The following is a 23802-nucleotide window of genomic DNA, read 5'->3' on the forward strand; positions in this document are numbered from 1 at the left end:
ATTATCACACAGGCACAACATGACACAGGCACACATACCTGGGCTGAGATACACAAGATGTGCAGCATTGTACATAGTGATGACTGGAAGCATTTGGATTTTGATAATTCATATTCTTACAGGGAGGAATTATATGATGAAGCCAGTATCATTTAAATAGAAACAAAAAATAAATCTGTGCCAGGGCCATTTCACATTTTCAAGGTGCAGCTGAATTATACTGCATTAAATACATTAATGCATCTTGTCAGTGCCAGAGCTGAAACTGAGATGGAGTAAAACAGGCACTGGAGATACAAAAAGCAGGAGTCTCAAATCAAGTACACACAAACCATAGCAGGTTCTGCATGGAGCATGTTACCATTGATGATGAAGAGGAAAAAAGTACTCTCAGTTCTAGCAACTTTATTTAGCTGCATCATAGTTATCTGCTATGTCCTGCTTCCTTGTTACCATTTGGGAATGCAAAAGTGACGAGTCTTAATATGCTGAGGTAATAGTTCCTCAGATGTTTTTTTTTTTTCTTTCAACAGTAAGCTCTCATCCTACTATATTCTGATAATTCCCCATATAATATAACTCACAGAAAATTATATTTATCTCAAGTAAATGTTACCCTCTATTTTCCCCTTATAACAGTGGGTCTCCAGGACATGCATAATACAGAGTTTCATTTAACAGTCGATGATAGCTTTGGATATGAATATTCAACACAACCTTTAACAGATGTTTTAGAAAATTCCCATAGTCTGATTCCAAATGAAGCCTTCATACAGCATGCATGAAACCTGGCATTACAAATATTTCTGAAAATCTGATTAACATTTCCTAATGACTAGAGAGTTCCCTGAATAGCTATTTCTGTAGCTCTGTAATGCTAGCAAATTCCAAAAAAAATACCACCTCTTCTTGTGCTGAGTAGTGCTTTAAATATTTGAAAGGCTCAATAGATACACAAGAGGGATATCCACAGAATTTTAAAGTAAGCAAAGTTAAAGAAATATGACCTAAGAATCTTTTCCTTCATTTTATAGACAAGTTTACCCATACTTCTTAGACTAAGCCACATACTTCATTTATAAACAAAATTGGAAGTCCTTTCTATAGCACCTCACTCACTGGAAGTCCTTGCTCATAGCACCTTCCAAAGACTACACAATCTGCCATTCTTTGATCATGTTGTAACTGGTATATTTTGATCACCAACAAAACTACATAAAAGTAAAAGATATATATATATATTTCCAAATTGATCAACAAGAAAGTTTAAACTTTTAAGAAATAGAAGTAACTAGAAAACAAGATAGCATGTTAGTTAGGATGCTAGTAAGGTTGTATAATATTCTGCCTTCACAAGGTAGAAGGTAGAATTTTTACCTTGATAAAAGGTAGAAAGATGACATTCCTTAGAAATTAAGCTCTGTTCATTTCAGCTGGGAACAACAGTCAGTCCCATAAAGTACCAAGTTATCTCCAAGTATTAAAAAGTGATTTACATTACAAATTTAATTCAAATCAGGAAACATTTTGATGAAAATTATTTTTCTTCTTCCAAATCTAGATTTTGTACTATACACTGTTTTTAATTTGGGGCAGGGCAGGGCAGGGCAGGGCAGGGCAGGGCAGGGCAGGGCAGGGCAGGGAAGGGAAGGGAAGGGAAGGGAAGGGAAGGGAAGGGAAGGGAAGGGAAGGGAAGGGAAGGGAAGGGAAGGGAAGGGAAGGGAAGGGAAGGGAAGGGAAGCACTATTTGACTCTTGGATTCCAAAGAAAATTCCGAGAAATATTATTGCTTCATTAACTTAGATAGTCCTAAAATGTTGTGTTAACATAATAGTAATACAAGACAGATATCAGAACAGAAATGACAAGTTTCATCCTTCAGCTGTACTCAGGAGCATGGTAATAGTTTCATATTATTTGCTTAACAGAAAAATCATCCTTAAAGCTTTAGCCTGCCTTTGTTTCTTATTAGTGAAGAAAACATCTTTAGTATTAAAACATTTTCTGAAGAAAACAGGAAGAAAACATTTATCCTTGAGAAGGAAAATATGATTGTATTGAAAGACACAGTCCACCATACTTCATTGCTGTTGATATAATGGAAGCTTTTACTTTATACCTAAAAAAATATATACTTTATTATATTAAGTATAACATTCAAAATCAAGTAAATAGCTGTTCAGTGAAGAAAGGAAAGGAAGGAAGAATAGCTGCTTAGTGTCCCTTAACTGTTTGTGTTTAAACTCTTGATTGCCCAAAATACAATGCCCTGTTTCTTAGCATACCTTATTATGTTCTGTTTTTTTAGCCCCTTTAGAAAACAATGTATTTAACCATTTTCTCTTTCCTCACAGAATGCTATTGCATTTATACAGCAATTTTTTCTCTGACATAGACATGAACAGGAAAAAACATATACTAAGTGCTTCAAAACCAAGGCATAAAAGACATCCAAGCAAAAATATTTAGGATCATGAAAATATTGGGATTCTAGCCAAAAAGACCTCTGATTCAGACTCTAAGGCAGTTTCAGTCATCAGTGAGCCTTGTAGATCACTTTTCCTCACATACATTGGGATAGTAAATGCACTGTTCTCAAAAGACAGACATAAAACTAGGCATAAATATCTCAGGTGACTGTTTTTGTAAATCAACTGTTGAATCAAAAGCACAACTGAAAATGCAACTTTTCTAATTTTGAATTAGACACAGACACAAAGATTTGATGACAACTTCTTGTAATGGGTTTTATGTTTAATCCACGCTTTTTTTTTCTCTGAGAAATAAAAACAATGTTAGACCCTTGCTGGATTGTCTGACCAAACTGACTAAAGGATACGTTTTGCACCATTTCATGATACAAGTATAGGGTGAGAGGGCATTTAAACTCTAAGCCATCTTTATCAAAATGATTAATAGTCTTAATAGTCTTTGCAAACATGCCTACAAATATATATATCAATAATATATACATACACACACACATATGTATTATTGATATATATACTTTTAGGCATATATATATTTAATGTAATGGAGCCCTTTAAAAGACTATATCTACCAAAAATCCAAACAGTTCATTCAGATTTCTTTGTTTTTCTTTAAATTCATTGACTGCACACATTGATCTAATACTTTTAATTAATTTAGTTTAATTTACTCCTCCTGTCTCCTAGATGCTTTAATAAATGTTTTAATGTATATTGACATTATAAAAGAGAACATGTTGTTTTTACCTTTGCTTCAATTTGTTTAGTATCTGTGTTTTGAAACAAGAATTTGATTTTGCTCTTCCCATCATCTGAAGAACCTTTGAGCTGGGAAAACTTGTACCTCCAAAGTACAGCCTAGAGGTGGGAAAAAAAAAAAAAAAAAAAAAAAAAAAAAGAACAAGCATTATTATGGTGAACTGTAATAGAAACAGCTAATGCCCTTCTAGGGGAACTTTTAACCTCTCAGTGGTACATCATTAAACCAAATGAATATTACATATGGGTGTAGCATACTTTAGCAGTGTCCGATTGAGATCAGTCAGACTACATTTGTGAAATGTACTCTGAAATCCCTTTAACTATATTTAATCAAAATCTGTCATGCCCGAAGCCAAAGATTTTTCCTCTGAAGATCTGTGGATTCCCTGAGCCATCTGAGGCAATAACCTGTCACAAAATTTCTCCTTTCACAGGAACAATATTATTATTAATAATAATCTAGTTGTATTTCCATAAAGTGTATATCAAATTAAAACCAAATATATTTAAAATGACAAATAACAATAGGAAACCTTATAATGAGAAGTCATTTTGAGTTTACTTATGAAATCTCCAGTAAGAAATTTAAGCAGATCATAAATTCTAAGTATTAGTGACCATTCAAGTCTTTAAATTATTAATTAAGTTGTGTCGTGTTGATAAAAGGCAGATTTCTCTACAGAATAAACATAGAATTAAAAAAAATAAATCTATAAAAATGTCTGTTTATTATATCTCATGTGGATTTATATAGACAACTGCAATTTATATAGACAACTTTTATAAAAAACTGCATTTCAAACTCTATTTTCCTAGAAGTGGAAAAGAGCTGTTTATTATAAATACTTTCAGCTTCATTAAAAGATATTTTCTCCTGCAGGTATTTTGAAGCAGTATCATTTTTCATTGTGATTTCAGTATTATTTCACATAATTATAAGGTCAACCTCACTCATATTGTGCTGCTGCTTTTAGGAGACATTAATTTCATATGCAATAATTTCACATGACTTTTGTTGTTGTTGTTGTTAATGGTTTGTAAGTAAATGAATTCATTTCAGTGGATTAGCATGATGCTTCCATCTGTGTCTTTTGACTATATGTATTACATGATTTAATATATAGTTAATATTAAACAGAATATGAGAGGTCAAATTCTCAACTTTCCTGAGCACAGGAAGGTCCCTTTGCTTCAGGATGTCTTTATTTCTTGTTGCTAATAAGCTTCAAAAATCTCCAACATGCAACAAGTTAAAGTTTGCTACATTTATATTGTCTAAGTAGATGGGGGGTGGGTGGGTGGAAGGGACAATATCTTAACTGTGCACAGTACACAATGAAAGATTTATTTTCCAGTAGACGTTTGCAATTGTATATAACAAAAAAATCTCTCTATATTTGTCCATTTCTAGTAAAAAAAATAAGCTTAGCACCACTTTCATTCTTCAAGTGTATGTGACAAGTGATCTCTCCTCTACCATAAACAGAATTAAAGACATTCTGTTTCAGATAAACTAGAGGAATTTGGCAATTTATGTGAAACTATATCATATTTGTTTGATTTGCTGTCCTCCTGAGCACACCACTCTGTGCTACAAAAAATAGAATAGCTTCCTTGATCTCTAAATGTGTGCAATTCCTTTCAGATGGTTTAAATAATGACATTTATTTATGTACTGTGGAAAATGAGTAAAAAAATAAATAAATAATAACCCCCCCCAAAAATACTCAGGTGGTCATACTTCCTACCTACATAGTAATGTCTGTTTTTACAGACCTATGTTACTCCACGAATCTTGTCAGAAAATCAAGAGTACATCCTTTCCACAGGAACACCAAACCTATTTAAGCATGTCATTTCCTAAATGAGAAACATAAGGTCATCTCTTTATCTCATCTTTATCTCTGGAGAACCACAAATAAATGTACTAACCCCTTTCTCTTTGCTGATGTATGGTGAGGCCAGGAGAGAGGTGCAGTTGTAAAAAGGATCCTCAGTTGGGCAGTCAAAATCCTGGGGTATCTGGCCTTACTCTAAATCAGATGAAGTCTGAGTGAAGATGAAGGATGCATAGAACTGCCACACTTTGGCATTTCCCATGTAGCTTTGCTACTCACTTCATTCTCATTCAGAGGATAGAGAATGATAGTCACACCAAACCACAGGCATGGTTCAGGAACACACTTCAGTTTATGCATAACTTCAGTATTGAGAGTCCTACTTAGCAATGGCTTTTAAGTACACTGCAAAATCAGGCTTGTAGTGCAGAGGGGGCAAAATCCTTCTAGAGACTACTCCCAACAAGATTGCACTTCTTACTTAGGATATCAAAACAAGTTCTGAGAACTGAGATCTCAACAGCATACTTTGCAAAGACTAAACCCTCTTCATCTAAAGTGTAAAGATTAAAAAGGCCATTGACTATGCATGAAATTATTCAGAAATGAAAGAACTATTTGTTTCTTTTGAGTGGTCTTCAACAAATTGCACACTTTTTTTTTTTTTTTTTTCCAAAGAATTCCACATGAAGGAGGAATCTTTTCGTAAAAATAAGATTGGGGAAAATGCTGTGAGTTTTAAGTTATTAAGTCAGGAAAACAACATATTTCTAGCACTAAAAAAAGTCATCCTAGCTATTTCTTTTGTTCTAGAGAGAGAATTTCTGAAGGACAATTCCTTCATCCTGGTTTGAACTGGGATGAATACTGGTTCCTCCTGATACACTCTGGATGTGTATGCACCTCTTTGTTACATCAGAAGTGTAAAAGCTGGTTAAACTAGATGTCCAAATTCTAGCTAGCTCAAGTTAGGTGAATTAATTAAGCATATATGCAGTAAGACTCATTTAACTCCTGAGAAGCTAAATGCTGTGCTCTGTAGCCAGAACTGCACATTTCATGTGTAGTAGACGTACAAGATGCAGAATGATGTGACCCAGTAGTCACACCACTCTTAAAATGTGGTACATTAGGGAACCCTGTGTTACTTCCTCTTGTGGTTTCATGTGTTCATTTTTAAGACCTGTTTGTTTGTTTTTTCATTATTGCAAAATGCTCAATCATTGAACAGGGATTAGACCTATCTTTTTCAGTGACTACCTCATAGTGACAAACTATAAAGAACAAGCAAGACCTACATGCCTAAATGCCCAGTTTCACAGTGATGTGCAGCTACATTACTGACATAAACACACAAGAGGCAGAGTTTCATATGTTGTTATCTTTCATGTTTCCTATGGTCTTATTTCAGTGTCACAGTGCTCATTGTGACTGCTTTGAATACTAATTTTAAAGGCTAATTCTCCTGCATGAGGAATACACATCTCCGGGGATACTCGTCTATACCACTGAATGATTTTTCCATGTTTTTGAGCATCACAATTCTTCAGAACTGTTTCCTAAGTGCTTGCCTCAGAGAATAAAATTAGGTTGAATTAATTTTGAACAAATATATATATTCATGTACAGACTGACTTTTGAGCAATAAGCACATTTGTAAAACATGTTGGCTTTTTGACAAATTAACAAAGAAATGGAGTGTGTGTCATATAAATTATTCTTAAATCAGTTTTTATGAATCATTTGTAAGGGAAGTCTGAATGTGTGTTGTTACTGAGCTCAACACTTTATAATACATTCTGACAGGGTTTCTTTTAGTTAAAAACAGCCTGTTCCTTTCTTTGTAAAATGTTCAGTAATTGTCCACATAGCCTACATCAATAACAGTTTTTTTACAGGACTGTGTATACTACTTTTAAGAAGTGGAATATTATTTTCACCCTAAAATAAATTTAACATGCGAACCAAGTAGCAATTACTTTTAAAGCACAAACTGTGTTGTTGTTGTTGTTGTTGTTGTTGTTTTAAATATTTTGTGGATGCTGGCATCAACTACTAGTTAGGATACCTCTCAAGTCGAGGCACAAAATCTTATTTCTTGATGGAGGATGATGATAACAACTCAATATATACTGTTTATCAGTGTGCCTTAGTTCCCTTTGGAAGGGAAATCTCAGCCTGTGATTAGAGACAGAACTTGACAATCACAGCAAGCACTCTGATTTAGACACTGGAGACTGAGATTATCGTATATACTGAAAATACCATCTGCTTCACAATTTGAATACATCCATTATGATCATGGAAAATATGACAAAGTTACATCCATGTATGGAAAAAAATGCATCATAAGACAGTCCCATCTGAGCCAATATGGTACGCACCATGTGTAACATTGAAAATAACCAAAAGAAATATATCCTTTCCCCAACTGTTACTCATAGATCACTTAGGCTGCATTTTACATTTTATAACACTTGAAAAAATAATCTCAAAGAATACAAGAATGTAATGCAAACAGATGAACAGTGCAGAAGAGCTGACAAATTAGATGCTAAGACCTCTCATGAGTTGATATTGCATTATGTAATCAAAAAATCATTAAAAAGCAATATCTTCATTGAAATTAATAGGATTATTATTATTTTTTGACATACTTGGGACCAAGATACCATACCATTTTAATGAGAAATATTTTCTTTACAAATAATTACTTAGGACTTATTTACTCCAGCATTTGTAGTAAAATTACTATTACCTTCTTCAAATATTATTTTGTTACAATTACCCAAGGATGTTCTCTGCCTGCATATTTTTGTTTTATAGATAGGATGCAATACAAAATTTTATAGATAGGATGCAATACAAAAATTATACATGGAAGAAAACCTATTGATTTCAGTACCAATAACACTTTCCTGTGGTTCTCCACAGTCACAGAAATGAAGGGAATTTATGTTACTTCTTTTCTTAGCACTGGTGCTAAATCTAGAACAAAAATTCTGCAAGGGACCTCAGAAAATATTTTTATGATTGTATTATATGACAGTTTGCTACTCATTGCTGTCATTTCAGAATGCTGAGCTAAACTGCATTTTAAATTTTGATGAGGTATCACTTTTTCTGAAGATGCAATGAAAGAAAATTGATTCTCCTCTAGATAATTGTACCACAAAACTGGGAAATGCATCTTTATGTAGGGTATGATGTTGGTTAGGGTTATGTTGGTTAGGTTTCAGTTTTGTTTTTGGTCAAGGGGCTTAAGATACCCTACAGAGAGACTGAATTATCAAATAATAATAATAATAAAATAATAATATATATATATATCCATCTTTGTATTTTTATTTGCCATAGGAATTTCTCCAAGGAAGATACATAGAAATTGGACTGTCAGCCTAGTCCTTGACTCCGTGATAGATACACATGTATGATTTAACAAGGATATACTAACACGCATTTTCTTCCTGGGAAGAAAACCTATATTTTGTCAACATGAGAGTCTCCAAGCAAAACAGAATTAATTTATGTCCTATGGTTTCATTGAAGGACTGCCTTCAGTTTATTGTTAAAGTATCTTGCCTCTTCTATATTGGATTATGCACTGTGAAGCAGTTCTCTTCTTACAAGAAGACAATGTACACTTACTGAGCTCATGAAATAGTGTTTGCACCTTAGACTGCAACTGCATCATTTCACCTGTCAATGCACATTACCAAATATGGATTTTCTCTGGACTCTTCATTGGCATGAATCATAGAGGTTCTATTATGTAGTAGCAAAAGAAGTTTGGTCTTCAGCAGGTTACTTGGAAAAAAAATGGAAGTCTATCAGTATTTTAAAATGGCTAGAAAGCTACATCTCAGACCACCTGTAAATGATGAAGTAAATACAAGCTTTGTTAAGAAAGTGAATTTCAGAGGTCACTTTTCAAATGCTAGTTTTAATAAAAAATTTTGTTGTCTCTTCACAGAATCACAGAATTTCTAGGTTGGAAGAGACCTCAAGATCATCGAGTCCAACCTCTGACCTAACACTAACAAGTCCTCCACTAAACCATTTCACTATGCTCTACATCTAAACGTCTTTTAAAGACCTCCAGGGATGGTGACTCCACCACTTCCCTGGACAGCCCGTTCCAATGTCTAACAACCCTTTCGGTAAAGAAGTTCTTCCTAACATCCAACCTAAAACACCCCTGGTGCAACTTTAGCCCATTCCCCCTCGTCCTGTCACCAGGCACGTGGGAGAATAGACCATCCCCCACCTTGCTACAGCCTCCTTTAAGGTACCTGTAGAGAGCAATAAGGTCACCCCTGAGCCTCCTTTTCTCCAGGCTGAACAAGCCCAGCTCCCTCAGCCGCTCCTCGTAGGACTTGTTCTCCAGACCCCTCACCAGCTTCGTCGCCCTTCTCTGGACTCGCTCAAGCACCTCGATGTCCTTCTTGTAGCGAGGGGCCCAAAACTGAACACAGTACTTGAAGTGCTGGCCCTGCTGGCCACACTGCTCCTTATACAAGCCAGGATGCTATTGGCCTTCTTGGCCACCTGAGCACACTGCTGGCTCATATTCAGCTGACTATCCACCAGTACTCCCAGGTCCTTCTCTGCCTGGCAGCTTTCCAACCATTCCTCTCCCAGTCTGTAGCTCTGCTTGGGGTTATTGTGCCCCAGTTGCAGGACCCGGCACTTGGCCTTGTTGAACTTCATGCAGTTGACCTCAGCCCATTGGTCCAGCCTATCCAGATCCTCTTGCAGAGCCTTCCTACCCTCAAGCAGATCGACACATGCACCTAACTTGGTGTCATCTGTGAACTTACTGAGGGTGCACTCGATGCCCTCATTCAGATCATCGATAAAGATATTAAAGAGGACCAACGCCAGCACCGAGCCCTGGGGAACGCCACTAGTGACTGGCCTCCAGCTGGATTTGACTCCATTCACCACAAATGGAGTCACCTCTTCCTTCATATCTTCACAAAATGGAGCTTTATTTTCCACCATTGCCTTTTTTTTTCTTGACACTCTCACTGATTAAATTATGCTTCCCTTCAGCTTTCTAAGGCAACTTTTATACTGCATATATTACAGAATTATTCTAGATTTCAGTGGACACCTTTCAAGCTATTTTTTTTTTCTCATCTGAATAAGATAAGTGATACTCCTACAAGTCAAACTAAATCAAGTGCAGATGCCCTGTGGATCTCCATTTTCAAGAATAAAGGTAATTGGGTCTTTGATCACCTGGGATACACCTTAATTTAGCTGTTTCTCTCATATCTAACTGAGAAAGATTGCATCCTTGCAAAGTGACACTTTGCTCATGCTGACAGCAGCAGTAGGGAACTGAGTAGGAACTGAGTAGGATTAAGATCTTGGTCATGCTCAGTTCTGCTGTGTTACAAATCTCTGGAGTGTCTACTTCAAAAGAATTACGGTCCAAGGTAATTTCCGTTGTCAACTGCTGTGGCTTTCTAACTGTAAAGGGAAAGGAAAAGGAGGATGCAGAGGATAAAGAATAAAAATGAGACAAAGGAAAACAGCAAGAAAGTCATCCATGATAAATGAACTTATCAATTGCTGAAGTTACATTGAATGTTAAGGCTAGAGTTTATATGATTAGTATTGATGGATGATCTACCAACATTTGTTTGTTTGCTTCTTAGGTATGAAGCATGACTGTATGAACTATGCTTGACTGTTTACATCAAAGCTATAGTAGCTGTTTATTCAGCATTTCAATTTCTAAGCCTGGAATAAATATTTGTTCACAAGAGTTACATTATTAAATCTTTAAACTGAAGTGAGTATCCTTCTGTCTTCTCTATTTATGAACATTGTTTGTAACAAATCAAGTTTGTTTGTTTGTTTGTTTGTTTTTGATACATTTTTATTTCAATATGTGGTATATATATTAGCTGAATGAATGGACAGACCTTCAGGTATGTATCCTTAGAAAAGACAGTTTGCTCCTACCGAAATTCAAAGAAATTCTGTTCTATGTTACATAGTAGATATTTTGTAAGAAAAAAGAAAAAAGAAAAAAAAAAAGAAAAAAAGAAAAAAGAAAAAAAGATATTTGCATTGCTGTTCATTGCTTACAGTGTATTCTCTTTTTTAATGAAGTGTGCAATGCGTTTGAGAGAAAAGGGAAATAGGTACACTGAGCTTTGTTGTTATGCAACTTGTGGACTATTATGGAGCCTTCTGTTACTTTGGTCTAGCATCATCGTATAAATTAGCAGCACTTTAATTTATTTTCAGTCCTTCAAGGCATGATTTTTTTCTCTTCCGACAAATGTGCATTTCTGACTGCCACTTTAATGAGCAGTAAATGTGGTGGAGTGCAGACAGCACTTTGCATAGGTAGGTACATTTTACTGTACACTCACATAAACACAAACTTTTTTTACAAGGTATGATGTAAATATGCACACTATGGAGAACAATTGTAATGAATATGTCAGTTTAAACAGAAATATATATCATTTATATGTAATATATATAAAATATGTATATATATGTCTATGTATATACATCAGCATGCATCTATGATTGGAGAATAGCCAATTTTTGTGAGAAGCATGTTAAAAATAAGTTATTGAATGCCATCTGATTAAGTACTTTTACACATTGTATCACCTTCAGAATAGTAGTTAGATGAACTGTTTTAAACAAGTCTTAGGCTTTTGGATCTATTGATCTATCTATGTCCACCCTTAATTGTTGAGGTAGCTACACTGGCTCAAAACCTTATTCATAAACACTTCCCATAGTCTATGTATATGTCCATACCTAACATAAACCATCACAAAGAATTTCATTTGGTCATTATAACATTGGGGTCTACACAGAATCATAGAACCATCGAACAGCTTTGGTTGGAAGGGACCTTAAAGATAATCTATTTCACACCCTTCCCATGGCCAGGGATTCCACCCACGAGATCAGGTGGGTCAAGACCCCATCCAACCTGGTCTTGAACAATTCCATGTATGAGGCATCCACAGCTTCTCTAGGAAACCTGTTCCAGTGCCTCTCCACCCTCTGAGTAAAGAATTTCCTCCTAACATCTAGTCTAAATTTCCCTTCTTTTAATTTAAAACCATTCCCCCTTGTCCTGTCATTGTCTGCCAGAGCAAAAAAAAAAAAAAAAAAAAGCTTTCCATCTTTTTTTAAGCCCCCTTTAAGTACTGAAAAGCCTCAATGAGGTCTCCCTAGAGCCTCCTCTTCTCCAAGCTGAAAATCCCCAGCTCTTTATTCATCGGGAACATGCTCCAGCCTCTGTTGAAGCAGCCCAGTATGCAATTGGCCTTCTGGGCTACAAGCACACGCTGCTGGCTCATGTCGAGCTTCACATCCATCAGAATCCACAAGTCCTTCTCAGCAGGGTTGCTCTCAATGAGTGCTTCTCCCAGTCCGTACCCCTGTCTGGGATTGCTCTGATCCATGTGCAGCACTTTGCACTTGCCTTGTTGAACCTCATTAGGTTCACATGGGCCTACTTCTCCAGCCTGTCCAGGTCCCTTTGGATGTTATCCCTGCCTTCTGTTGTATTGAATGCACCACCCAGCTTAGTGTCATTGGCAATCTTGCTGAGGGTCTACTCTATGCACCCTCACTGTCTATGTCATTGATAAAGACATTAAACAGTACCGGTCTCAGGACAGACCTCTGAGGGACACCACTCATCACCTGCTTCCACCTGGACATAAAGCCATGAGCTCTGGGTGCAGCCTTCAAGCCAATTCCTTATCCTTTGAATGGTCTACTCATCAAAACCATATCTCTCCAATTTGGAGATCAGGATGTTATGTGGCACCAGGTCAAGGCTTCATGCCTTGCAGAAGTCCAGGTGGATGACATCGGTCAGTCTTCCTTTGTCAACTGATGAAGTTATTCCATCACAGAAGGCCACCAGATTGGTCAGGCACGATTTGCCTTTGGTGAAGCCATGCTGGCTGTCTTGGATCACCTCGTTGCACTTGCCTTGACATTGCTTCCAGGAAGATCATGATCTTCCCGGGCACAGAGGTAAGGCTCACCAGTCTGTAGTTCCCCGGGTCCTGCTTTATACCCTTTCTAAAAATGGGAGTGATGTGTCTCTTTTTCCAGTCACCAGGGACTTCATCTGACTGTTGGGACTTTTCAAACATGATGGAGAGAGGCTTGGTATCTGCATCATCCAGTTTCATCAGGACCCTGGGGGTTTGCATGTCATCAGGCCCCCTGTTCATTTTAATCAGGTGGTCTCAAATCTGCCCTTCGCTTACAGTAGGAGACTGCTCCCCCAGCCTTTATCTACAGGTTCAGTCATGATAAATATATAATGATTATGTGCCATGATTTTGAATTACTTTAAAATACTGTAAAGTCGGAGTTATTCAAGTATTAAGTCAAGTATTAAGTACAGACAAATTCTTGGGTGCTTCTGACCATTGTAATAGTTTCCATTGTACCAGGCTTCTTTTCTTCATCATCCATACTACGAAATAGAAGATACTTGGTGCAGAAGTCTCTGTGAGACAGCCTACCTCTGACACTCTTGAGGAGGAGTAACTGGATGCTAATTGAAACCAAAAACTGCAATGACTGACAGACAAGCTGGAAAAAGAAAAACATAACGCATGCCTCAAATACTGCTGTGGCATTTCTTTCTGATGATGAGTGCAGCTTAGTAAAGTTCTAAGACACAGAGCAAGGAATCTAAATGAGGATGTGTCAGCTCAGCCTCACCATATTTAAATCTAGAAAAAATATATATGTATAGGTCCACACACTTTGCAGATAGAATGAATTAAGAGTAACGGAAAATGGTGAAAATGTAAAGTCACAGAATCACACAATGGCCAAGGTTGGAAGGGACCTCTGAAGATCATCTAGTCCAACCTCCCTTCTGAGCAGAATCTCCTAGAGTACATTGTGCAGGATGGCATCCAGGTAGGATTTGAATATCTGCAGAGAAGGAGACTCCACAACCTCTCTGAACAACTTGTTCCAGTGCTCTTTCACCCTCACAGTAAAGAAGTGTCCTCTTACACACAGGTGAAACCTCCTGTGCTTCAGTTTGTGCCCATTGCCTCTTGTCCTGTCACTGGGCACAACCGAAAAGAGACTGGCTCCATCCTCTTGACACCCTCCCCTCAGATATTTATACACATTGATGAAGTTTCTCCTCAGCCTTCTTTTTCCAGGCTAAACAGGCCTGTCCTCATACAACAAGTGCTCCAGTCCTCTAATCATCTTAGCAGCCCTCCTCTGAACTTGATCTAGTAGTTCCATGTAGCTCTTGTACTGAAAAGCTAGTTCATGATAATGATTCTGATTATATAATAAATGTTTCTATGATTTTATGATTCTAATTGTTGTAACTGGTAAGTCTGCCCTGAAGGTTTTCTCTTCATATTAGCCAGACTATTTTTTTCAATTATTCAGATGATTTTTTTCAGAGTATGGTAGATTAAGAATTTTTTAAACATCAACACTAATTTTATCAATCTCATTTCTTCAAGCATAGTTATCTCAGCTGTCATTTAACAGCGGAAGTCTCATTTTAGAGGTAACTGGGTGATAGTTATTCTTGAGAATGCTAAGAAATGTCATACAGGTTTATAGAAAAGGTGCATCTATCCCTGTATCTTGTTCCTGAGAATGATCACAAACCAACATGTAGGGAAGACTAAAAGGAAGAAATGCCTATATAGTATCTCATTCTAACTCACTCGCAACTTCCAAATATCTGCAGATCAGAAGATTTCATAAAACTAATGTTGCTTGTCCATTTGATGATAGTCTGATTTAATGATCTCTCCTCCAAGTACTTGTCCAAGACCTCTTCAACTTCATTAAAATATTTTGTAACTCTAGTAGTATTCTGCAAATAGTAAAAGCTAGACAGAATGAGTTACCTGACATTGAACTCTAAAGTCTATAGAATATGGCTTAAAGTTCAGCCCTAACTCAAAGAGGAGAATTTGGTATGAGTAATGGGAAAACAATAGAGTGAACATGTAGCAAAAGAGTCATAACTGCTACTGGCAACCAATTTATTCAGAAGTTCTATTTATAGGTGTATTTTGGGAATGATTAAATCCATGACCTAACACGATTTCTGTACTACAGTGACTTATGAAAGATAATAGTTTGTACAGATTTTTTTTTCCAAATACTAAGTGTAAAAAATCATACAATTTATAAGCAATTCGATATTTTTTTTTCTTCTTTCATGACCAGTATGATATTTTAAGTAGCATTTTTGTCTTTAATCCTGAGTTTGTTAATTCAATTGAAAATTGCTAGGACTTTCATACAGTCTTAATTTACAGATGGGTATGTATGTATTCATAAGATATTGATAACAATTTAAATTTTATTCATGTTTTCCTTGTCCTACAAACCGGTTTCCACTTTTTGTTTTTTATTCACTTCTTTATTTGCAAAGCAATTTTGAACTCCTGCTTCATATGAACTCCTTCATAGGTGGAGAAATACTATTTTTAGTTTATGTAACTAAACATTTCTAGTTTATATTTTAGTTTACACACATTTAGCAGTACTCTCAAACAACATTACCAGCCAAGACACAACCACAACCTACACCTGCCATCATGATAATGAAAATATGTAAACAAATTTTTGGCTCAGAAAATTGCACCCTTTATCTTTCCATAAAATGATGGAGAGTAAGTAATGGTTTTCCTATTTAGGTACTCATTAAATTGGATTAGTATGTGGCCTTTCTCTGGTATGTGTGCTAAATGATCATGCATTTTTAACACAGTGCCTTTATCATAAACAATGCTCTCTGCTTGCCTGTTTTTCTGTATCAAAGAAAAACAAAACAAACCCTGAAACTGTCAAGGTTCCCTGTGTACTGAGGCCTAAGCTTTACAAGCGTTAGTTTCTCCTTCCATTTCTTATAAAACCCACTTTTATAAGAAAAACTAGCAAGCAGTAAAGAAATTTTTATTTTATCAGTCTCAAATGCAAACAAGAAAACCAGAGAAAACATGGACAGCACTGGTGGCAAAGGTGGAAGGAAAACTAGGAGATAAGTGTAATTTTGAAAAATGGGATTTTTAAAAATTTGTTTTTCAGTGGAAATCACTCCTGCTGCAACGTACAGCTCCTTTTCTTTGGATGAATTTGACAGATCAGCAGGAGTCCCCTGCTCCTCCCTTCAGTCTGTATGGAACAAGTGTTTAGTGGGCATTTATCCACTGCAATGGTAGAAGGTGAGAAGAAGGAGGACCATTACAGTCTGTCAATTGCAGATGATGCACTACTTTTTTTCTTGCCACAACAGTCCATTCACTACAACAAAAAATGTCTTTCCTCCTATTTGTGAAGTATTGCATCCTTGTCCCTTCTGTCCACATAATGCCTATGAAGTCCTTCCCATCCTGAAGGAAATTCCACCACACATGTGCTACCCTTTCATGTCCAGATTAAACATGTACTGCTTCAACTGTATTTAGATCTCAAAATCCCACTAAATATGGTTAGTTCTTGGCTTAAAATTTCAGAACTTTTTGGATGCCGAGCTTGGATGCCATCCCAGAAGGATCATCTTCATTCTGTGGTTTCATGACTTTAAAGACAAGGGGAAGAGTAAAAATTGACTCATATTTTTAATATTTAATGCATTAAGGTCCTTCCTCAAGTTTGAGAGACCTGGAAGATGGAAAATTCCTTCTTAGCTTTTCTCTGGTCTTCAAGTCACCAAAGCTTAATTCCAGTTGTCTTGTGTTGTGGATTTTCTGATACTTTGTTGTGCACTGTGGTTTTAGTTTGAGAAGGGAAGAAAGTAGTGTTTCTACCAGGCAGGGCTGAAACACTACCTAGCTACCTAGTCAGACCTCTTCTGGCTTGAAGTGTAAGTTAGATTGCAATTTTCTGATGCATTTATTTTATCGCTGGAGTTCATCATGTATTTTTAATAATACCCATGTGAGCTGGTGGGGGAGCATGGGGCAGCAAGAAGAAGAGGGCAGAATAGCTAAGTGCAAATCTGTTGTCAAAGCTAACAAGTGCCTCACTGTTTCAGTAGTCAATTTTAATATTTGAAATACTGTTCTGGTTTTGGTTATCAAATAATAAATAAATAAATTAGTATTTGGCAAAGAGCAAAGGAGAATCTGTATTATAAGTAACATTGTTCAGCAATGTCTCCAGAAATTTTGTATGACTGGAAAGACATAGAGACTTATTTAAGAAAGCAGCACAGTGAAGTTATATCCTTACTACAGCTTTTTTCCATATCTGGAAATCCACCATACATTTCCTGAGGACATACAGAAGGAGTACCACACCATTCAGCCATGTTTACAAGTATAAAGGCAATTGTGTTTATACTTTTCAACTTTAAATTTGGTCTGCGTTTGTACTGTAGATAATGTCTTCAAAAGTCTTACCAGAATCAGAGCTGTGCAAGAGCTTTAGAGGAGATGCAAATCAACTTCATACAAAAGCATTGCTATAGTATTACTGGAGAATTTGGGGGAAACCTATACAATCTTTTTTGAACTGTACTTTAGTTCTGTTGCACTGATCTTTTACGTAATTCCTCCCAAGTTGACAGTCATGTATTCCACTGATGAATCATATAAGACTATTTGCTTGACAAAATATATATATATATATACACAAGAATTTGAGTTTCAAATTCACCACACCTTGTGCGAACAGCAGATTGAAGTGGGAAGAATAAAATGCTGATCAATGGACTAACATGTTCAGACTTAAGCTATACGATAGGAGCATGTACTGGAAAGACAAGGGCATTTTTAACAATTGTTAGTGGGAACTGTCATCTATAGCATCTCCAACGAAAACGGGAACTGAAGAGAAGTGAAACTCAGAAAAAAATATTTCATGTTCTTCCATAACAGCAGTGTCTAGTAGTGTCTAGACTGCAGCAATAAAACTTGATTACATTTCAGTACTTTTTAGCAATTAGTGCAAATGCAAACAAACTTAGGTCAACAGTGACTTTACTGAGTTTTGAACCTACATTAATATAATGTAGAAATTGATGGCATATTGATTACTTGACATAGAAAATTGTTTCACCAATTGTAAAGAGCATTTTTAAGGCTGACAGGAAAAACATGAGATAGACAGACAGTGGTTGAATTGAATGGCTGTCCTTCTGTATCCTGCACAATGCTGACAGAGGAAGTAGAAGTATAATTCAACACAAACATTTGTATGATTATATTTATCTTTTTTATGGACAACGAAGAAAAACATCTAAAAATATATATTGGGAATTGCTGTAATAACACACACATAATCATGCAACAGGAAAACAGAAAGGTTGGCATTGACTTTTCAGTAACACACACATAACAGAATACAACTTCTTACATCATTTAGAAGTCACCCCAAGTTTAAACTAAAGCACAAGAGTTGACATAAGATGATCCATTACAACAGTAAAAAGATGTACTATTTATCCCAAAGTATATGAAATGAGGAGGAATTATATGAGCATAATGTAAAAAGTCTTAGACCTTTACCTTTGTGGCAGCATCAAAACAGACAAAACCCATGCTGAAGTCAATAGTAAGTCCCATAAGATGACTCTCCAAAACACAGGCATATGTCTTGCACTGTAAAAGTAAAATCAGAGAAGGCAGTTAACATGGAACATATTTCTTCAATTTCTTTCTAGGACCAGAATGTCTTTGTCTTTGTTTTAATGCACATATATCTCAAAAATAATATTTGGGGAAAAAAAAAAAAGTGTGTAAAAAGGCAAATTTACTGCAGGTATATCTTAAATCAGAGGATTTATATCAGGTTTCTAAGAAGTGTAAAAAAAGGCTTTGCTCTCATTTAGGAAAAAATAAATTGGAATCAGAATTACCTCAGCGGTTTACCAACAACAACTGCTAAAAGGAACATTTCATTGTTCTTGAACTTTCATATTCACTTTGGAATCCAATAACTTCCTGTAATATTGCAATATTCATCTTTTTAGGAAAAAAAAAGTATTTGTAAAATTTGGTATGCTGTGTTGTAATAAATTTCAGTGAAAAGGATAGTTTAAGACCATGCAACTATTGACATAATCTTATGAAATGCTTTTTATACTGTCACTAGTGGATCAATACATCCCAAAGGTTTCTATGAGAAATCTTAAAATCTTGAAATACTTTCTCATTGAATGATTTTTTAAAACATTTGCAACTACTTATTTCCATAACATTATGTTTCAATACATGTTGTGAGACATTTATGATATTTTCAGGATCAAAAGTATTTCTTTTCCTGAAGACTGACTTCAGGTACAAAATTTTAAGCTTGCATTGTTCACCATAAAAGAATGTGAAAATTTTAAAACATTTTAAATTATTTAAGTAAGTTTTAAAATAAATTATTTGTATTTTATAAAAAGTTACCCTCTGGATAAAATTTAATTATAGTTATATTCTTTCAGTCTTGCTCTAGATATCATATATATACCAATTGAGAACAAAGACTTTAATTGTTCTATGTTAAAAAATATAATAATAATAATAATAATAACAATAATAATAATAATATATTAATATTATTACATATACTATTATCATGGATACAATGTGACTAACTACACTATCAGAATTAAAAAGGTATCCATTATTAATTTGGGTCTTTTGATGTCAAGTATAAACCAGAGGCCTTTACTTTGAGTGGGTATTTTGGATCCTGAGTGGTCTACGCCAGAACACGAGATCCTGAAATGTGCATTTACTGCACCTAAGAGCTGAAATAGACATTCCAATGCTCATAAAGAAGGATAATGGAAAAGTTCATAGCTATATGTGATATTTGGTTATTTTCAAATTTACTTTTTCAGTCTTGAATATAGATTTCTTTTTCTGGAACTGAAGTATTTGCATGAATTGCTTTCACAGATAGAGTCTCAACTACACACAAACAGTTGTTGGATAATCTTTGTGCACACACCTTGGCACTCTAGAGTGCAAGTTTCAAATTCAGTGATGTCTATTATTTAAGCTTAAGGACACTGCTAGCCATCAGTGGAACACAAGTGCAATGCTTAATTCAAGTCTATAGATTGATTATGATCTACTGCTCAGAAGTGAAAACAATCAATGGCATGTGCTTTACAAGATGGTTTTGCACTGTTGCTGAGTAACAGCAAATCATATGTTATTATGTGATCCAACAAAGGTGATTTAAAGCTATAACCGTCCCTCAGTAAATGAAAGGTTTCCTATTGCTGGTGGAAAAGGAACTGGTCTATTCTCTTCCAACACTGAAAGAACTTCTTGTACTTCACTACGTGTATAATATCTGAATTTACACAGTACAGGAGTACATTATAATTGTTAAGGCATGAAAAAATGAAGATTTTTTAAATTATAAAATCAATGGTTCAACTCTGTGGTATCACAGTCATATGGTATTTGCATTCACAGTAGCAAATAAAAGTGGGCATGTTTTTTCTTGGAGCAGCTATACTATAAAACTGCTATGAAAATGTAAACTTTGAACCTTAATCAGTTTATCAGTTAAATATAAACTTTGATCCTAAATCCTAGAAAACAAAATGATATTGCCTTTGGCAACATCTCAGAAGAAAAGACTGTTCATCAGTGTTTATCATTCTCCTATGCAAAAATGTTCAATTCAGCATGCAAAGCAAAAAAAGAAAAAAAAAAAAGTGTGGTTTTGTAGATTTACTTTGCCAATTTCCTACAAGGTACATAACCCATCCACATTTTTTATTTACAGACATTCAAGATATTTAGAATAGCCTTTACTTAGAATTGAAATTTTTCAAGGAGACAGTATCTCAGATTTAAAGTATGTATCACCATCACTTGGCCTCCCACCTCAACAGCAGAAGTCTAACCTACAATGCACTTTGCAGCACCACACTGAGCTGGCATGGCTACCTCTGAAAGAGCATGGTTTAAGCATAGCTCTGTGCCTGGGTGAGAAGCCTCGCTGGGAAGATAACATTTATGAGAAGCAAGACATATCTGCCTGGGCTCAATGCAGCTCTGAAAAAGCTACGCACTTCCCAGACTGCAGGTTCTTTCTGCAAGGCAGTGCACAGCTTGTTGAGAACTATCATCTACTTCAGCACAATATCAGTATTGTTGGGAAGGAACTGCATTGTAAGGCACAGATTATCAGTGAAGTAGCTGATTCTGTGAAGAAATTCTTCCTAGGAGACTTGATTATTAAGTTTATATAATTTCGTTCACAAAAGTTCATAAAAAGTTCATATATATTTAGCATACAATTTAAAACTTTAAGAATGACTGCTAAAAAAAATTATTGTGAAAATTTGGCTTTGATTTCTGGTTTCTCTCATGCCGCTCATTAAATAAATAAATAAACAAACTAACAGCAGGGGAAAACCAACCAACCAAACAACAATAACAAAAAAAAAACACCCCACAACTTTTCAAAACTGAAGCATCTCCTTCCCAAAAGAATATATTTCAGCATTCATTTCTTGTTCACACAGTACAGAACCTTAAATTGAGTTTACAAATAATTCAGCAGGTCAAAGGCTGAAGGAGACAACCCAAAGTATTATGTTCTTTGTACTCTGCTCCCTCAATAACACCTAGTTTAACTTCTGGAAAGAATTATAAATTGTAAGCATACTGTAAGCTATTTCTGAAGCTAAGTGAAACCATACTATTAATCCAAGACATAACTCAGACTTTCAAACTCAGATTCAACTTCAATGGAGACAAGCTTTTAAAATATGGTACTGCAAAGTAGTTTAAACAACAGGCCTTATATCAGGGAACAAGCAACTACAATGATAAAAAGAAAAACAGCAAGAAAAAAATCTTGAAGGAAATTGTGAAAATTTTAGCATAAAGTAGTGGGAACTTGAAGGGAACCTGGCAATCGTATATAATTGCACTTCATTATACATGTTTTAGTTTCATGATTCTTCATAGTGTGGTGAAACAGCATGGAAAAGGGATCTCCATTTTAACTGTTTTTTTTTTTTGTTGTTGTTGTTTGTTTGCTTTTTTTTTCTTTTAGGTTTATAAACATGAATTAGCAACTTTTGATACTCTAAAGAAAACTAACTAAAGAGTGACTGTAACATTATAATTACATGAACTACAGTATCATATCACATTATTGCCAAATTATTATCAGCTTGACTCTCTGTATTGGGTTTACATGACAAGGTTTTGGTAGCAGGGGACTGCAGTGGTGGCCTCTATGAGAAGAATTCAGAATCTGCCCCATGTCAGATAAGGGCCAGTTTCAGGCAGTTTCAAAGGGACCCGTTGCTGGCCAGAGCTGAGCCAGTTAGTGATGTTTGCGTCTCTTTAAGAGCAGATTTAAGAAAGAGAAAAAAACAACTGCTGCACAACAGCAGCTGGGAGAGTGAGGAGTGAGAAACAGCCCTGCAGACCCCAAGGGCAGTGCAGAAGGAGGGCAGGAGGTGCTCCAGGAGAGACAACAGAAGTTCCCCTGAGGCCTGTGGAGAGGGCCCTGGTGGAGCAGGCTGTCCCCCTGCAGCCCATGGGTCCCATGGCGCAGCAGATCTCCACGCTGCAGCCTGTGGAGGAGCCGCTGGTGGAGCAGGTGGATGTGGCCTGGAGGAGGCTGCGGCCCATGGAGAGCTCCCACAGGAGCAGGCCAGAGCTGCAGCCCGTGGAGAGGAGCCCACACAGGAGCAGGAGGTCTGGGAGTAGCTGCCGCCCATGGGGGACCCGAGCTGGAGCAGTTTGCTCCTGGGGGATGGATGGACCCCATGGTACGGAGCCATGCTGGAGCAGTTCTTGAAGTGCTGCTGCCTGTGGGCAGCCCCCGCAGGCTCAGTTCGGGAAGGACAGCATCTTGTGGGAGGGACCCCACGTGGAGCAGGGGCAAAGAGTGACCGTGAAGGAGTAGTGGAGAGTGTCAGGGACTGACCGCAGCCCCCGTTCCCTGTTCTCCTGCACCACTTGGGGAGAGAAGGTAGGATAGGGTGGATGAGGGGAAGGTGGTTTAGTTTGTTTTCTGTGTTTCTCACTTTTCTAGCTTGATAGTAATAGCTAATACATTTCTCTATTCTCCCCATGCTGAGTCTGTTTTGCCTGTGATGATAATTGTTGAGTGATCTCCATGTTCTTATCATAACATTTGAGCCCTTTTCATTCTATTTTCTCCCCCTTTTCCTTTGAGGAGGGGCAGTGTGAGAATGGTTGTGGTGGAGTTCAGCTGCCCAGATGGGTAAAACCACCACACTCTCATGTAATATATTTCTTTCCTAAAAAGAAAAGACCTGTCTGTCTAATTTTTGTTTAAGATATAGGCCTGGCAGAAGCTATAAATGAGGTTTAGATAGAATTGCTTACATAGTTATGATGACACATCTTTAGAAATATATCAGAATAGGGCACCAATTAACCTCAACAGAGGTTAATGCCAATTTATACTAGTTGAGAAATACTGCTATTATTTGTATGATTATGGCATAACGTGCAACATATTTGAATAATTTTGAATGGCAGTTTTAACCTGCAGTTATATTCTCAAAATTGTATCATTGCATAGTAAGATAAACCTGCACAAAGCTGGATTATCATTCATATGAAATGCAAATATTCATATGAATGACTGCATAAAACAGAATTTTAGTAAACATTTGCAGGTGTTGCCTTGATTTTGAACCTGCCTTTTTTTTTTTTTTTTTTTTTTTTTTCTCTCACTGGGAAATTAAAACAACTTTC

General features: G+C 36.3%; 1 protein-coding gene across 1 annotated transcript in view; it reads right to left on the minus strand.

Annotated features, from left to right (window-relative positions):
- The window catches only part of SNTG1 (syntrophin gamma 1), a gene marked incomplete at both ends in the record, with an annotated part of 193048 nt that overhangs the window by 8959 nt on the left and 160287 nt on the right, over positions 1–23802 (minus strand). Inside the window, 2 exons of the mRNA XM_084281661.1 lie at positions 3237–3347; positions 18610–18702. Of these exons, the coding sequence (XP_084137787.1) occupies positions 3237–3347; positions 18610–18702 (204 nt within the window). The remainder of the gene's footprint in view (positions 1–3236; positions 3348–18609; positions 18703–23802) is intronic.

Source organism: Netta rufina (assembly GCF_964035555.1).
Source record: "Netta rufina genome assembly, chromosome: 2".
In the NCBI taxonomy this organism is placed as follows: domain Eukaryota; kingdom Metazoa; phylum Chordata; class Aves; order Anseriformes; family Anatidae; genus Netta; species Netta rufina.